This window comes from Perissodus microlepis, chromosome 18 (genome assembly GCF_051167445.1).
Source record: "Perissodus microlepis isolate ML-2025 ecotype Zambia chromosome 18, ASM5116744v1, whole genome shotgun sequence".
Taxonomy (NCBI): domain Eukaryota; kingdom Metazoa; phylum Chordata; class Actinopteri; order Cichliformes; family Cichlidae; genus Perissodus; species Perissodus microlepis.
Genome location: NC_140478.1, coordinates 35,580,518 through 35,599,115, shown reverse-complemented (window position 1 = coordinate 35,599,115; position 18,598 = coordinate 35,580,518). Strand labels below are relative to the sequence as shown.

General features: G+C 41.2%; 1 protein-coding gene and 1 pseudogene across 2 annotated transcripts; both read left to right on the top strand.

Annotated features, from left to right (window-relative positions):
- Nucleotides 1-8,200: 8,200 nt before the first annotated feature.
- LOC146368818 (tripartite motif-containing protein 16-like) lies at nt 8,201-11,162 on the top strand. Its single transcript, XM_084911339.1, has one exon. It carries the CDS (start codon nt 8,462-8,464, stop codon nt 10,151-10,153), a length of 1,692 nt encoding a protein of 563 aa, XP_084767465.1. The 5' UTR covers nt 8,201-8,461; the 3' UTR covers nt 10,154-11,162.
- A 1,835-nt stretch (nt 11,163-12,997) lies between these two features.
- Nucleotides 12,998-15,250, top strand: LOC146368817 (SUN domain-containing protein 3-like; annotated as a pseudogene). The gene is made up of 8 exons (XR_014797676.1): nt 12,998-13,086; nt 13,211-13,371; nt 13,460-13,518; nt 13,635-13,770; nt 13,860-13,972; nt 14,068-14,265; nt 14,391-14,480; nt 14,665-15,250. The product of XR_014797676.1 is annotated as an SUN domain-containing protein 3-like (transcript).
- The last annotated feature ends 3,348 nt before the right edge of the window (nt 15,251-18,598 follow it).

Genomic DNA, 18,598 nt, shown 5'->3' with positions numbered 1-18,598 from the left:
CAACTTTTTACTTTTTTACTTTAAGTACATTTCAATAAGGAGAGATCGTCAGAAAGAATGAAGATGATTTATTGATGAACAGAATGTACAAAGGTGTTTGGTGGTCTGTCTCTCTGCAGAACGGAGCTCCAGCTGTGAAACAGATTAGAGCAGGACCCCTCAGAGCCTAGATGCTGGTGATGGAGATGAAGGTGACTTGAATGAAGCTTGAGTGATGAGAGGTGGAACTGGGGAGGAGGTGCTTTGCACAAAGGCGTCTATGAAGGAGAATGACAGATGCACAGTGAGATTTAAAGTACACAGCATGAATGGTGATTGGCCTGGAGAAGGCCGGGAGAATGTGATTGGACCAGACCAGTGATGACACAAACAGCTTGACAGTGGAAGTGATAAAGCTTAGATTCAGCCGGCAGCACCTGGACAGATGTGAGACCATAGATCTTTCTTATTGAACTCACACAGAAGCTTTATTTCAGAGCATGAACTTTTTTACTCTTAGTTGAGTAACACGAGTATCTGTACTTCTACTTAAATACAGAACGTCTGCACTTTTGCCACCTCTGCTTTTTGGTAGCTCCAGGAATGAGAACAGAAAAACAAACATTGACAAAAAGTGTAGTGGATTTATGAACTTTACATTTAACAGATCTCACAAAGAAGCTCAACACAACAGTCAGCTGTTACTGTCGGGTATGGAGGATTGAATACGGCAGGTGATGTTGTAGCAGAAGAGAAGATTTACACTGATGGGCTTCATCCATCAGTGTGAATCTTCTGTTGCCTCTACTGTTGTTAACAGAAAATGCAAATCAAAATTACTATTCTGTTAAATATGGGAAATGTTACCAACTATGTAGAGAATAATGGTGAGATGCAGTTGCACATCGTCATCATGAGAACTGATTCCTGAACCGCTCGTCCTGCATCATCTTCAATTATCAAGCTCTGTCAGCATGATCTCCATGATTCCTGGGATGTATTCCTCATAGACCACCCTCAGGTGTTTCAGCAGTGTGTTTAGCTTCTGACTCAATATACACCACAGACCTGAATCAGACCCTTTAGGTTACACACAACAGAGCAGGTCAGTCAGGAATCTTTCTAATTACTTTTTAAATGGCAGCACTGCCACAGAGAAGCTTTTAAAAACCTGAAGAATGCTGCTGAAACTAGAGGGTTTATATATCAATAAGATTAAGATTAATAAAGATTATGGCTCCTTACAGCCATCACATCAAAAGACTTATTTTTGGAGACGATGCCAACCATACCTTAAATTATCTTTAATGATTCTTAATGATAACACACTTACCTAAAACAAAGGTAATGTAAAGCATATCATCAAAGAGTAACTGCCACAGGAAAACATGACTGTCAGTGAAGACATCCATCTGTCTGCTGCTTCTACCATGGCACCATATTCAGCAGAGAAGACCACTTTGGTTTAGTCTCTCTAATTATGCGAGCTGGGACCACATCCTCACTTTAGGTTTGACAGCATTTCTAGTAGATAATGGCAGATGGCTTCAGCATGAACTGAGGCAGCGGTTTGAGGAAGGCCTCACATTATTAAACAACCCACAAACATAAAGCCCTGCTGCTGTCAAACTTTGTCATATAAACAAGTGCAGAGAACTGTGCTGAAATCTGGAGTGACAAAGCAAGGCAGGTACAATTACAAATACAGATATCAGTGTCACAGTAAAAAGCTTCATTTGAACATGAATTTAGTTGTGATGACAAGCTGAGACAAAAAGGTGATCACTTATTCCACTTCCTCACCCAAAGTGGAACCTGCTCCCATCTGGTTCCCCCTCTCCACCTGCTCTAAAACAGAATAAATGTGAAGCACCCGAATCAGCACATGAAACCTAGAGTTGACTTAATGATGCTCACAGAAAAATATGTTTACCTCACAGATGTCTGTGCAGGTTCTCAGTCATCCAGCTCATGGTAGTCTAAGGAGCTGCTTAGGTTTACCTCACATGTGAGATCATGTGCCTTGGAGAGCATTATGGACAGGAAAGTTTCAGGTCCATGAGGTGAGCATATTCTGGATGTGCAGAGATCACCTTATGCAAGTAGAGCACAAACTTGCTGCCTGATGTTACCTCATCCATAAGTATTAAAGGATGGGCATAAACTTCCTGCCAGAAATGACTGAAGGTCCTGTGGGAAGTTTTCATCAATAAGTACAGTATATGTATAGCAGTGGAACAGAAGCTGTTGTGGTCTTCTTGTCCTGAGACATGAATGTTTGAGCACATTTGTAGGCTGAAACTGTAATGAGGAACCTGAGGTGATAGACAACAGAAGTAAATATATATAAATATGAAAACATATTGAAGTAATGTCTTTACCCTGTGCAGCGTGTGGATGCTGTGCACACAATCACCTTATTCACTGTAGTAAACATGCACCGCTACCTCACGTGACTGACTCTGTCTCCATGGTTACATGGTATATTATTAGCTATGTAAACAGCTTCCAAAGATACCGCCATAGCTCTCTGCAGCCGTAACACTTTCACGCTTTGCAAATCATTTCACGTTTTTGATAGTTATTGTCATGATCGGAGGCAATAAGACGCAGGGTTCTCAAGCACGAACCACTTTTTATTGAATTGTAGCAGCAGTGTACGTGGCTACACCAATTTCTGGAAAAAACATATACACACCAGTATTCTAGCGACCTCTAGTGGCTGCTCCCATGGTAGCCTTACTAGGACAACATAAACAGATTTCACAACATCTCCCCCTTTAACAAAAGTACTTTAAACATAAAACAGTGTTGTCAGAACGCAGGACATCACAGGGGTTGACTACCCTCAGTCCTGATAAGGGATTATTCTGCCCTTAGAACATAGAAAGGAGATAGTCCTCAGTCTCTGAATCTGAGAGGTACTTTAATGGAACTGGAAGTCACTCTCACAGGTGTGGTAGGGCGGAGAGGAGACCCCGGGACAGGGATTGGCAATGCCTGCCTTACTGGTGGTTCCTGGGAAGCAGCCGCCCCTTTAGTTGAAGTAGTCGGTGTAGCTGGAACAGTGCTCTGCTGCTGCTCCTCAGGATCAGCGGTGCCTGGGACAGGCTGAAGGTGTCGTCTGTTGCGGCGAGTCACGTTCCCATTCGCCATCTCCACCAAGTAGGATCTCGGCTCCTTAGACTTACTGATGACCTTGGCTGGAGTCGTCCACCCCTTTTCCCTGTCAAGCTTCACTACAACATCCTGGCCTGGGAGAAGCTGAATGTCTGCGGTTGTAGAAGAATCTGTAAGAGTCCTTAGCTGCAGCATCTCTTTGGCACACCGTGTCCCTATTGACTGGACTGGGCAGCAATGTCTTTTCGAGTACTGGGACGGTGGTGAGGATTTGACGTCCTGTCATAAGTTGAGCTGGGCTTGCACCGGTTGCTGCAATTGGTGTAGAGCGGTAACTCATTAAGGCTAAGCAGGGGTCAGGCTGTTTGAGAATGTACTTGGCCGTTTGGACAGCTCTTTCAGCCGCTCCTTTGACTGGGGATAATGAGGGCTCGACGTAGTGTGGGTGAAGCCATAACTCAGTTTGAAGTCTTGGAACTCTGATGATGTGAACTGCGTCCCATTATCACTGACCAGTTCTAACGGGATGCCCCATCTAACGAACATGTGTTTAAGCTTGTTAATGACCTGTCTGCTGGTTGTTGTAGTGAGGGAAGCAATCTCAACGTCTCTTGAAAAATAGTCAACAACGACAAGAAAGTTCTTACCCTCAAGCTCGCAAAGATCAGCTGCAATCTTTTGCCAGGGGCCATTGGGCAGAGGAGTAGTCACGAGACGTTCCCGTCGCTGTGTAGGCTTGTGCTCTCTGCAAAAGTTGCATGACCTCACCTTATGTGTTATTTGAAGTCCAATGTTGGGCCACCACACTGTTGATCTTGCACGCTCTCCACATTTAGTTAGTCCTTGGTGGTCTTCATGTAATTGGTCAAGGACACTGGGTCTGAGTGCTGTGGGAATTACGATGCGATCGTGGTAGAGCACTAGACCATCTGATTCTGAAAGGTGGCTTCTGGCTGCATAAAAGCCTTGCAGTGGTGAGCTCTTTGCCATTCTCCGAGGCCACCCTTGTCTGATGAAGATGATTGCTTTTTGAAGCTCTGAGTCCCTCTGTGTAGCTCTACGAATTTCCTCCAACTTATGTGACTTGATAGGTTTGCTTGTCACTACGTTGCTCACATATGCCTTGACCTAGCTGTAGGGATGGGTACTGGTATCCGGTGCCATCATGGCACCGGTTCTGACATAAACGGTAGTAACCAGGCCGAAAAGCAGCGCACATTTCGGTGCTTTATTTCGGTGCTTTTTTTTCCTGGGGTGTGATACACTTTAGATTCTAGCCAATCATTTTACATTTCCGAGGATAGTAGGCGGGTCCAGGTACGTACGTTCTTTTAGAGCAGAGCTACAGATTAAAAATGCCAAAGGCGAAGCGGTCAAAAGTCTGGCTGTACTTCACAGCAAAATATGCAAACTCAGCAGCCTGCAACAAGTGCTTTAAGCTGATACTGTGATACTGTCAAAGGAGGTAACACCTCAAATCCGATGAAACACCTGGCTTTTTTTTAAAAGCCGAGAAATGCGCCGTATTTGATAGCTTGCTACGAGACCTCACCGAGCACATCTACTGAGGCTGGGTTGCCTGTTATCGGACCTGGAGTTAGCAACATCCCCCAAAAACCCAAAGAGGAGAGTCCTGGCCCCTAGCCCTGCCAGTGTAGCAGAAATGATGACGGATGATGATGCAGCAGCAGCCGTTCTTCTCTGCGTGAGTAGCTTAATGTTGTCCGTGTGTAATTTACGTTGAGTAGGCTAACCACGTTATTACATTAATGCATGTAGGTGAACTAGCAAACATCATCATAGCTACATGCGGCTGTCATCTTGTTTGATGGCAGATGCTCCCTTCACCCTGGCCAAAAAGGCTAAAATGACCAAAGAAAAAGTGGAAAACAGTTAAACATGAGAGGTTTTTGGACAAAGTTTGTGTTTTTTCCATTGTTTAAGCACTGCTTCCAGCCAAGAATGTTACCATATATGCCCCATAGCTGCAGAAAAGGCTAACATTGTTGTCTTTTTACAAATAAACAGCTGAACATGAGAGATTTTTGAACCAATTTTGTGTTCTCCATTCTTTAAGCACCGGTTTGAGCACCGTTTAAGCACCGGCACCGTTTCAAAAGTACCGGTTTGGCACCAGTATCGGATAAAACCTAAACGATACCCATCCCTAACTATAACTTCTATATTTGTAAGTATGTGCATCATATTTTAGACCTGGGAGCAGAATTGCTGATGAACTGGTTTTTATTCAGGAACAGGCAGAGCGTCCTCTCTTCCTGGCTCCATGTCTATAATTATGTCACACACTGATTCGCTCTCACAAAATCACCAAAACACAGCACAAATCCCACCAATGGTTCAATTCCTTATAAATCATTGAATCAGGTACTGAAGCAGTGACGTGCTGAATGAAGCTTCAGGCGTAATTGATCACGTGACTCTGTTCAGACAAACCAAGCCTCAGCACAGCGTTTCTGAAGCAGTGTGTTGATTTTTTGACTCATGTGCCGGAGCTTCAGCTTCAAACGGGCCGTCACCATCAGAGTGACAAAGAAAATGTAATGAAGTGATTTAAAAGTTTAAACTTTGTGTTAAATCTTCTAAATCAGAGAGAGAGAGAGATGAGGTGTGGGTGGACATCGGATGATTAAATGTCAACAACTTGATTGGCCCAAGTGTGAAGATGTGACGTCCACTGAGGGAAGGGGGGAGAAAGAGTGAGCAGGTATAAAAGTGAGGTGAAGAAGAGATTCGGGGTTCTTCCCTTTTGTCCTCTGTGAGATGAGCAGTTCAGAAGTTTGGATCTAAGAGGTTCACAGTTCAAATTCCAGCAGAGACGCTAAAAGGAGAACCACAGTCCAACCTGTGAATGTTTTTAACCCTTTGTGAAACAACAAAGGCATAAATATGATCATATAAATATTATCTACTGGGTCAGACTCATAGGATCAGGGATTAGAACTCCTTTTATCAGAGAGGTGAAATCTACTTCCTGTACAGGGTTTTTTTGTGGGCCTACCGATCGACAGAAACTAGAGTCAATAAAAAAACTGGACATTGGCTCAATGTGTGTGTGGCACAGGGAAACAAGGACTGAGCGCTGTGTAGTCCCACATAAAGTCAGACACCTGCTCACCCTAGGTGGACCATGGCATGGTCTATATGGAGGATACAGACACTGCTGAAAACATGACTCTGTCTGGTTTAGATGATAAAATGTCTTTACTTTAGGAGGCTGTGGCTCAGAGTACATTCACATAATGCCTTTGAATAAATGTAAAAAGCTTGTTTTTCTCCTGCTTTGATTTCTTTGTCCAGGTAGAAATTCTGCTTTTTGCCTCTAAAATCTGAAACAGTTTGAAACAAAGTTTGGCGCTCTAATCCTCTCTGTGTTTGTCCTTTGGTCAGATGGTGATATTGAATGAAATATTCCAGTATTCAGTAGCTCAGCAGCTTTGTAACATGTGGTTTTGCACACTGTTCAAACCTCAGATGTTTGTGTAAACAAGTGTGGAGGACACAAACTCACGGGGGGAGGAACGACATTTACTGTTGATGTGTCTGACATTTAGTCTCCATGAGTTCTCATGAGACTGAAGAACTCTGTGATCTCAAACATGCAGCTGTATGTTTTGAAATTATGTGTCTCATTCTCTGGACTTTACTAGACAACGAGTGAAGAACATATAACGAATATCATCTTTAAAGTGATGAATAATAACTCTGCCTCTGTGTCTTCATAAAAAGATCGTACTTCTGAAAGGTCAGAGGGCAGCATCCACTCTGGTTTTACACAGTTTTGCAGGTTTAGCTCTTCTGAAGTTCAGCACCTGCTTTTTCAACCAATCAGAAGCCAGTATTGTAGAGAGTTCATATTTCTTTTCATGCAATTGAATAATTTTGAATGTTTAGCTGAATATTTATATTTAGAGTATTTTCTCGATCAGTGTCTTCAGTCCTGACCCTGAGTGCGTACATTTAAAAATAAAGTGATATAACTTCTTTTACATTACTGTGAACTTCTTGTACAGTTTGACAGCTGATTGTTGTCGTGTTTGTCGTCATATGAAGATCGTTTCCTAAAGAGGACTGAACAGTCATTTAGCCTCTGGCTCCATCCATGAATCTGATGTTTGCTGTATAATCTGTGCTGTTAATAGTGTAATGGAACATATAATTTGTACATATAATTTCATATGTAATTATGATGATCTTTACCCATTAAGATTTTAAATGAACGATAAACAAAGGCCAAGAAAACTGAGTTAAACTCCAGAGTCTACTATATATTTGCAGCATGAACAAATGAATTGTTTGCACCTGTAATAAATAATCAAATATATCAAATTATCATCAATTATTTAAATAAATGAACCATCGCAACAAACAAAACAACAATTCAACAGACAGTTCTATAAAACTGTGGCTGATTCAAAGTGCTGCTATAACTGCACAACAAAACTGCAGTGAGAAAAGCTTTGGATGCTCAGTTTAGTTATAATGACAGTTAAACAACTAAAATACTCGATTAAGTAGGTGAGAAAAAGTTACATTTACTGGATCAGTTTAAGACCAAAATACATTTGAATGAATTACTGACATGGACACTTTGTGAAAAATTACTAAACAGTTCAGGCAAAATTTTACTAAAACCTTGAATTAAAGTTGAAAGTTTTCATTTCAAGCACATCTTGATGTTTTCATTGAAACTCCACTGTGACTGTGTACACAGGAAAAACTACAAAATAATGTTTTGTTTGTTTGTTTTTGTAAACACTGTGGACCGATCTGCATTTGTTATTGCTAAATGTAAATATTTGTTACTATTTAATGATCATAATCTCATTTGAACATAGGTTTGATTTAGTGGAGTCAGTTGTTCCCATGCATCATTCTGTAAGTGTGAGAATGAACTAAGATTAGAAAATGTCAAAATATAAAGTGTCATTTATTTTTATTCATCACAGCATCCTAAACTTTGCTGAACTTTTAGAAATATAGAATGAACTCGCTGAGTGTTGACTGTCACATTTAAAACATCCACGTAAAGAAAAACTATTAAACTTTAACTGGGTCAGACTTGTTACTGCATGTTGTAATCACACATACCACACCCTGCATCATGTGATTGGCTCTTGGTCGCTCTGTAAGAATATTTCTTTAGTGCCTCCCTTCACAGATGTGTCTGTATCAGGATGGGTCTAAACAACATGGTGTAAATGCAGTTGCTGGTGAGCCTCATTTCCTGTAGGAGGTGAACAAGAGCAGAGATCTGTTTCCCTTCAGAGCACAGAGGTTGTTTCTGTTCAGAGGAAGTGAAACTGTCTGACAGTCACTGAGAGACGGTGAAACGGCACAGCACATGAATCAAATGGATCAAACAAAATTCTGCTGTTCAGTCTGTTTGGATCTACTGAAGGATCCGGTGACTATTCCCTGTGGACACAGCTACTGCATGAACTGTATTAAAAGCTTCTGGGATGAAGAGGAAAAGAAGAAAATCTACAGCTGCCCTCAGTGCAGACAGACTTTCACAGCGAGGCCTGTCCTGGTAAAAAACATATTGGTGGAAGATTTAGTGGAGGAGCTGAAGAAGACTGGACTCCAAGCTGCTCCTGCTGATCACTGCTATGCTGGACCGGAAGATGTGGCCTGTGATCTGTGCTCTGGCATGAAGCTAAAAGCTGTGAAATCCTGTCTGGTGTGTTTGGTCTCTTACTGTGAGAAACACCTTCAGCCTCATTATGATGTGGTTCAATTAAAGAAACACAAGCTGGTGGAGCCCTCCAAGAAGCTCCAGGAGAACATCTTCTCTCGTCATGATGAGGTGATGAAGATGTTCTGTCGTACTGATCAGCAGAGTATCTGTTATCTCTGCTCTGTGGATGAACATAAAGGCCACGACACAGTCTCAGCTGCAGCAGAAAGGACTGAGAGGCACAGAGAGCTGGAGGTGAGTCGACAAAACATCCAGCAGAGAATCCAGGACAGAGAGAAAGATGTGAAGCTTCTTCAACAGGAGGTGGAGGCCATCAATCAGTCTGCTGATCAAACAGTGGAGCACAGTGAGAAGATCTTCACTGAGCTGATCCATCTCATCCAGAAAAGAAGCTCTGATGTGAAGCAGCAGATCAGATCCCAGCAGGAAACTGAAGTGAGTCGAGTCAAAGAGCTTCAGGAGAAGCTGGAGCAGGAGATCACTGAGCTGAAGAGGAAAGATGCTGAGCTGAAGCAGCTCTCACACACAGAGGATCACATCCAGTTTCTACACAACTACCCCTCACTGTCAGCACTCAGTGAGTCTACAGACTCATCCAGCATCAATATCCGTCCTCTGAGCTACTTTGAGGATGTGACAGCAGCTGTGTCAGAGGTCAGAGATAAACTACAGGACATTGTGAGAGAGGAATGGACAAACATCTCACTGACAGTCACTGAAGTGGATGTTTTACTGTCAGATCCACCAGAGCCAAAGACCAGAGCTGGATTCTTAAAATATTCATGTGAAATCACACTGGATCCAAACACAGCACACGAAGAGCTGTTATTATCAGAGGGGAACAGAAAAGCAACATTAGTGGAACAACAACAGTTTTATTCTGATCATCCAGACAGATTCACTGACAGGTCTCAGGTCCTGAGTAGAGAGAGTCTGACTCGACGTTGTTACTGGGAGGTGGAGTGGAGAGGGAGAGTTTATGTAGCAGTCGCATACAAGAATATCAGCAGAAAAGGAGGGGGTAATGAATGTTTATTTGGACATAATGACAAATCTTGGTCATTAGATTGTAAGAACAACAGTTATACATTTCGGTACAACAACACTAAAACTCGTGTCTCAGGTCCTCGTTCCTCCAGAGTAGGAGTGTACCTGGATCACAGAGCAGGTATTTTGTCCTTCTACAGCGTCTCTGAAACCATGACTCTCCTCCACAGAGTCCAGACCACATTCACTCAGCCGCTCTATGCTGGACTGAGGCTTTACAATAATGTATTTATAATCTCTTCTGGGATGTGGGTTGAAAACTCTGCTGAGTTGATTAAACTGAAATAGACTGAAGTCTTTCATATTGTGGGTTTAAATCTGTATTTTAGTTTCATTTTATTTTCTCTCCATCATTTCTGCACAGAGATCAGCTGTCAGTCAAACATTATGGGTGGTACCTCCACATCTTCTAGTTGTTCTCTTGATGTTTCTGAGTTTTTAAAGGAGATCTTTCCTGTGACTGTTTATGGAGGCTATCACTGCTCATCATCATTTTGATTTACTAAAATATTTCTCCACATGAAAATGTAAACTTCTCTATCCTCTAAATGTTTCTGGAATATTTGTATTGAAAAATGTCGACATTTCTCTTTATGAGTATGGCAGACCATGTGTGTGTGTTTGTGTTTGTTTTTGTCAAAATCATCAAACAAATGAGGAAAAACTGTGATTTTAATGAATGAATTCATATATTGTGTTGATGTTTTATTGTGTGAATAAACTGGAAGGTTTGACTATAAATCAAACTTTGAACAAAGTCTTTTCTTCTGTCTTCATTCCAGGATCTCACTCAAATCTGATGCAGAAAATATGAAACGAATCTGAGAGAATAACTGAAGCAGTTTTCCTCCTGAAGCATCACAAAGTTCAGAGTTCATGTTTAGAGCAGAAGATTCAGCAGTCGCTCTGTGACCTTTCAACTTTCTTCACTGAAACAGCTTCATTACAGAGAAACAAGTCACATTTTCTTGATGTTCTTAAGTCCTTTAAAATGTTTTTAATGGTCCTTGAATGCAGCATCAGTGTCGCAGGTTTAAAAGGTCACTTGCTGTTGTGTTCAAAGATTTCCTTCAGATATGGTCTTTAATCAGTAAAGCCAGTGATACAGCAGTGTCATTAGCTGTGTTATTGGCACCAGGCTGTGTTTATGTATGTGTTTAATTCTGTCTGAGGATGTCTTCAGCATGAAATGATCATTTGCTCAGCTGCTGTGTCTCATCTCTTATCAGACATTGGTTGGAACAGAGTTTTGTTGCTGACCATCTGACAAGAGGGTGAAGAAAAGCTTCAGGCTTCATTTGGACACTATGTTGGACAGAAGTCTCCACAAACATGACTCAGAAACACAAATATTATTAATGAAAGTGCAAATTTCAAAAAGGGGTCATACATGATCCTGAGAAATGTCCTTGAACATTTGAACATGAGTCAGAGGGTTGTCAGGTTTCTACACTGCATCGTGGCATCAAGCCTGAGATGTCTGTGTAAACAAGTATGGAGGACACAAATGCACAGACGCAGTCGAGCTGTTTACTGCTGATGAGGAAGGAAAATAGTCTGTTGGATATTAAAGCAGCATTTATTAGAGTAAGAACAGATACTTGTGTCCTTCATTTGATCCCCGTCAATTTACAGAAGACTTAAGGACCCTTTGACTTCTAACATACAGCTGCATGTTTACAATTATTTATTGATTGATTTCTAGCAAAGTGAGACTTTACTGATTAAAGACATATAATCAGACATATTACTGTTACTTTCTGAAAAAGACTCACATAAAGCAGATTTATCACAAGCAAACATCAAGACACATCCTTCATGGCTTAAAGTTGCAGTGGGACTCTTTCGCCATCTGGTGGTTGTAACAGTTATGACAACTGTTCCTGCATATATGTCCCTCCTCAGTGTGAAGAAGACTGGACTCCAAGCTGCTCCTGCTGATCACTGCGTGTTCCTCCTGTCAGATGTTTCCTATTTTTATGACCACCTACACCCCAAGATACTGTTTTAAAAAATGTTGATTTCAGATGAAAACTCTGAAACAAGCATGAGAGCTGATCTTTTCTTAGATGGCTCGTATGTTGCTGGTTGTTCAGGCTGTGCAAGCCTCTCCCTCTCTCTCAGCAACGCACTGATCCAGCGCCACACCTCAGCCCTGTCAGGTCTGCTCAGACACTTAAGATCCTTAAACCTAGGATCCAGTGCCGTTGCAACCCTTAGCCACATGATGTTAGTTTTTTCCTTGCGCTTCTCCGTTTCTGCTTTAAAGGTCTCCTTGAATTTAACCATGTAAGCTGGGTCATCCTCAGAGACCTCCATCACTCACCACAGGCAACACAAAGCTGGCAACACCACTGAGGAGGGAATAAACTTCTCCCCTCCCAGAAGTTCAGTTATACACCTGCAATAATAGAGAAACACACTTCATTGAGAATTTGTCACATTTACTCACCTAAGGTTCAGTTACTTTACACACACACACACACACACTCACCACTTCTTACATAGGAAAGTGCTGATTATGTTTATGTTCTGTTCCCCACTGTGGTGAAAAATAATGTGCTGTTACCCCGAGGTAACTGTGATTACTTAGAGAAGTCCGATAGTCTCCGGTGAGTGCAACCGTGTTGGTCTGCCCCAAAGCCTCCCCCACTTTGGCTTTCTCGTCTTCATACACGTTTTCTATCTTGGTTACAGTGTTGGCTCTCGAAGGCAATTCATACCCCTCATCCTCCACGATGTTAATCGGCCTGCAGGCTGTAGCTGCCCATTTTGCTATGGCTGGAAATTTATTTGAAAAGAGATTTTTTTCAAGAAAAGCAAGAAAATGTTGTGATCTGATGATACGATCTGAATCACAACAATATGACTCTTTGCTTTTGAAGACGCTAAGAAAAAAAGTTCCTTAATTAAGAGAGATTTTCATATATGAGTGTGATTCAAATATTATTCTGTTCATAAGAAAAAAACAAGCTGGGACCGTAAAGTTTATATATAAAAGAATCTGCACTGATGTGTACAGAGATGCTTCTAATGGAAACATGCTCAAATCATAGTTAAGACGTCTGATAAGCTTTGTGTTAGAGTCCCTAACACAAAGTTAACCCTTTCTCTCGCTTTCATTTTACAGCCATGTTGAGAAGAAGTGAAAGACTTCAGTCTATGGGCTGTTACAGCAGAGAAGGAGAGCCGATAATCTCCTACAAGGAGACTTTATACAGGTTAGTGCTGATCTACATGTTCTTTTTTGTCATCCATTGACATATATACATGTTTTATAATCACAATCCATTTGTTCTTCCATGTACCTTTTTTTTCTCACGTGATTTTGTTTGTTCTATGCAGAATTTTCAAAAGGCGACGGCTCCATCCTCGTCCTGGCCCCGACACTGCTGACCACGACGACGTTGATTCTGACTACACTATAGTCAGTGACAGCAGCAGAGGCCTCTTTGGAGCCACCAAGGCATTGGGACTTTTGGTCCTCATGCTGGCCTTGTGTTTTGGTAAATGATCTCCTTCCACAAACAGTGGAAGTGCTTTTCTTCTGGATTAAGCGTCTCATCTTATTTTGTGTTTCTCTTCACCCACCAGGATTGATTTTCGGTATTGGAGGGCCCAAAATTGACCTTTCCACCCCGTTCATGAGTAAGGTATGAAAAACATATGAAGCTCATAATATAAAACTGATTTTAATTTTCAGATAATGCCAGTTTAATGTATCATAAAGCTTTTACATATAACATAAATGGCCTCGTCTCAGTTGCAGTACTTAATGAGCGAACATGAACAGGTGGAAAGGCAGTTACAACAGCTGCAAAGGGAGTTCATGGACATTAAAAAAAGAATGGACCTCCTTCTTCCAGTTGGGGACAGGATGCCCAACTTTGCTCTGGAGGAACTGGGTAAGACATGAAATCAGATCAGAAGTCATGTAAGAATTTCTTTGTTGTTGTTTTGCAATTCCTTTCTCACTCTGTGTTTTTGCCTACAGGAGCAAAGATTGTAAAAGAACAGTCTTCAGCATCCTACCTTCCAGAACAGTCTGGATTGAAGCTGTGGGGGCTTACATTAATACCTGCAAAACCACCATGTGTAAGACCAAGAGTATATTCAGGTATAATCTACTCCCACAAAACAACAACATAACATCTCACACATCTGCACAGTTTAATAGTCAAACACTAGCGGTCCGTACTGAGCTCTGTTTTTCTTTTTCTCTTTAGGGTCGAGCACCCATGGTCCCAGGAGTGTGTTGGAGTTTTGCAGGCTCCCAGGGACATTTAACAATTGAGCTCTCCCACAGCATCACGATCAGTCATGTGACACTGGGTCATATTTCTAAGATGGTGTCACCATCTGGAAAGATCTCCAGTGCTCCCAGGATGTTTTCAGTGTTTGTAAGTCACAGATTTCTGGATTTCACTGTGCACACATCCCATCACTGCACCAATGTTGAACTGTTGCATTTAGCATACATGTACATAGAGAACAACTTTATATGTATTCATTTCTGTCTTTTCAGGGAAAGAGAGCGTTAGGCGACAGTGGTGTCCACCTGGGAACATTTCTATATGATGAAAATGGAGATCCACTGCAGACATTAAGGATACCCGTGAGTACACTCTGCCATTAGACGCATGCACATCAACTTTTCTATCCAGAGTACTTAGAGATTAGCATCCCTTGCTATCTGTATATCCTCCCTCATAATAATCAAAGTATCCCAAAATTTATCATCCTGTCAAGACTCAAAAAACTTTTATCCAACTAACTAGACCTGTTTTTTTGTCTCTCAGGACCACAAAGTAGATGTCATCTGCTACGTCACGCTGCATGTGTTGAACAACTTGGGCAACCACAAGTATTCCTGTCTGTACAGCGTCGGAGTTCATGGAAAGCTGACATAACCAGCTTCCCATGAACTCCAAATATATAAGAAAAGAGAGGGAAAATGTGACAGTGAATCAGACTCCAAAACATATTTAAATAATTGCATTAGAAAACAATGTCCATTAAACCCAATTTTTTTCCAGCGAACATCCATCCTACCAGGTAAGACATGTCTGATTAAGATGTTTGCAGTCTGATTCACCTCACCCCCAACCAGCCATGGCAGAGGACTTGCCCCTCCCTGAGCCTGGCTCTGCTGGAGGTTTCTTCCTGTTAAAAGGGAGTTTTTCCTCCCCACTGTTGCCAAGTGCTTGCTCAAAGGGGATCATCTGATTGTTGGGGTTTTCCATCTCTTATACTGTAGGGTTTTTACTTTACATATACAGTGCTTAACAAATTTATTACAACACCCGTCATAAAAATAAGAACACCCCAAATTTCTTAAACCTGTAATTCTGGTCTACTGGTTTTGTTAAGCACTGTGTTATTGTCAATTGGCCCTACATAACATGAAGTCATTTGGACTAAATTACATTTTTTGTAAAACAAAACAATTCTCTAAATTTTCTCCTCTGAAAATTTTGAGATATTTTAAAAACAAGATCAATAAAATTTTAAGAAGATATTTTTCATGTTTTTTGTTATTCTTAATTGTCAGTGTATATTAAACAAGCGCGATAACACTATGGCCACAGAATTTAACATTTGAAAATGAACATTAAAACCCCTAAAAGTAAAAAAGTAAAGTCCATGTTGATGTGCTGTGAGCCTTCACTGTGATGAAGGATTTGAGGTTTAGTGATTTAACTTCTGCTTTAACCGTGTGTTGTCAGTGATACAAAGGTAGCTTACGTCTTACCCTGGTACCATCATTGTCGGTATCAGTAACTGTGTCATGGTCCCTGTGTCTGCCCGGTCGGCCCAGTGTGGCTACATGTGTTTTTGCTCTCTCTCTCTCTCTCTCGTATCGCTCTGCCTGGGCGGAGCTCACCTCAGCCTCCCGCCTTTGGTCCACGCACCTGCAACTAATTACTCACCTGTGGTTCATCGTCCTGTTTGCCGGCCACTTCTTAAGGAGTGGCTCTGAGCTCCTCGTCGCTGGACTATTGAGTAGCACACGTTAGTCTAATCCCGGCTTCATGAATTTCGGAGATTCTTTGTGGTTTCTTTCTGGTTGTGATCATCTCGTCTCAGCGTGTCCAGAATTGCCCGGACCCGTCCTGTAACCCTGTAGCTTGGAAACCTGAGCATGAGTGTGGGAGGTTTGACGTGGTATGTGTGGAAGAGGAATTTCCCGAGTCGAGCGAGCGAGCTGGAAGTGGAGCGTGTGGAGTTGTGATCGGTGTGCGAGTGTGAAGATCCTGTTTTCCCTGAACTTCCCCGTGGACCCCTGGCTTCCCCCCACTTGTATATATTGCACCTGGTGCTTGTAAATAAAGAACTGTTTAATTGTAATTCTCAGTCTCCGCTTGAGTCCGACCTGCCTGCCTTGACAAACTGGCAATGTATGGTCCAGATTTATTTTTTCCTCTGAAGGGAGGAAGTGTATAAATGGGTCTGTCTGTATGTTTGTTAGCTCTGTAGTGTCCCCAGTTTTTAAAAGATAATTTTCAGATTTTGCATTATGGTAGATACCAGGGCTGGACTGGGACAAAAAAACAAATCTGCATTTTTGGTCCAAGCACCCCAACCCCACATTATATTTACACATATATATGAATAACATAATTTCATGTGCTGTTGTCACAACACATGACTATGTGAAGCCAGACAGCCAGTGAACAAAATAAGTCCACACAAGGCTTGCTTTTCTTGATTTTACTGAAGATCTTTATAAAACTTTTCTTTTTTTGGTTTGTGTATTGTAAGTGAAATTTATGAAAATAAAAAATAAATTAATAGCTAATACACACATCTTAATGCCAGACTTAATGATTAGCCTAGCTTAAACACATGCACATTACATTACATGGACTAAAATGTTGTGCCAAACACATATCCAAGTTCTTTCTGAACGCATTAATAGTCACAAAGATGAAAGTCTCCTAAGGCACAAGCGTGTAGGGTACATTTAGCATGTACATGAGGTGTTGTCTGTGTTATTTCTGCTTGTTCACAACATTACTGGTGAAGATCCGGCAAAGATAGATTCAGAATTCCAGGCGTGGTACTGTGTGTGCGGGGCGGGGTGCAAGTTTAGACTTCCCCATTACAAACCCAGTATGGGATTGTCCTTCACTATCAACTGTATGCAGATAAGCAGCGGGGGGCCCATGACACGTTGGGATAAGTGAGCATCAATATTGTCTCCTTTAATGCCCGAGGATTATCTGTTGGGCACAGTGAATTTGACAAATCACGCTGTTTAACTGGATAAACGTTTGCCGTCCTGTGATATATTGTGTGTTCAAAAAATGAAAAACAGTAATTAACAAACACAGATATAAAGTCAAAGAAAGTATTTCTCTGTATTTGAATTGGAAACAATTAATGTTCATGTGAAAAGAAGAAGACAAATCTAACTGAAGTAGACTTAAAGAAACTGGATGAAGTGAATTATATCCATATATTTTTGAATGTGAATTTTCTGTGTTAAGAATAACAAAGAAAATGTAATGAAGTGATTTTAAAGTTTAAACTTTGTGTTAAATCTTGTAAGTCAGAGAGAGAGAGAGAGAGATGAGGTGTGGGTGGACATTCACAGTCCAACCTGTGAATGTTTTTAACCCTTTGTGAAACAACAAAGGCATAAATATGATCATATAAATATTATCTACTGGGTCAGACTCATAGGATCAGGGATTAGAACTCCTTTTATCAGAGAGATGAAATCTACTTCCTGTACAGGGTTTTTTTGTGGGCCTACCGATCGACAGAAACTAGAGTCAATAAAAAAACTGGACATTGGCTCAATGTGTGTGTGGCACAGGGAAACAAGGACTGAGCGCTGTGTAGTCCCACATAAAGTCAGACACCTGGTCACCCCAGGTGGACCATGGCATGGTCTATATGGAGGATACAGACACTGCTGAAAACATGACTCTGTCTGGTTTAGATGATAAAATGTCTTTACTTTAGGAGGCTGTGGCTCAGAGTACATTCACATAATGCCTTTGAATAAATGTAAAAAGCTTGTTTTTCTCCTGCTTTGATTTCTTCGTCCAGGTAGAAATTCTGCTTTTTGCCTCTAAAATCTGAAACAGTTTGAAACAAAGTTTGGCGCTCTAATCCTCTCTGTGTTTGTCCTTTGGTCAGATGGTGATATTGAATGAAATATTCCAGTATTCAGTAGCTCAGCAGCTTTGTAACATGTGGTTTTGCACACTGTTCAAACCTCAGATGTTTGTGTAAACAAGTGTGGAGGACACAAACTCACGGGGGGAGGAACGACATTTACTGTTGATGTGTCTGACATTTAGTCTCCATGAGTTCTCATAAGACTGAAGAACTCTGTGATCTCTAACATGCAGCTGTATGTTTTGAAATTATGTGTCTCATTCTCTGGACTTTACTAGACGACGGGTGAAGAACATATAACGAATATCATCTTTAAAGTGATGAATAATAACTCTGCCTCTGTCTTCATAAAAAGATCGTACTTCTGAAAGGTCAGAGGGCAGCATCCACTCTGGTTTTACACAGTTTTGCAGCTTTAGCTCTTCTGAAGTTCAGCACCTGCTTTTTCAACCAATCAGAAGCCAGTATTGTAGAGAGTTCATATTTCTTTTCATGCAATTGAATAATTTTGAATGTTTAGGTGAATATTTATATTTAGAGTATTTCCTCGATCAGTGTCTTCAGTCCTGACCCTGAGTGCGTACATTTAAAAATAAAGTGATA

Excerpts from the sequence above, each read along its gene's own strand:
- LOC146368818 (XM_084911339.1), top strand. The coding sequence starts at position 8,462 with ATGAATCAAATGGATCAAACAAAATTCTGCTGTTCAGTCTGTTTGGAT.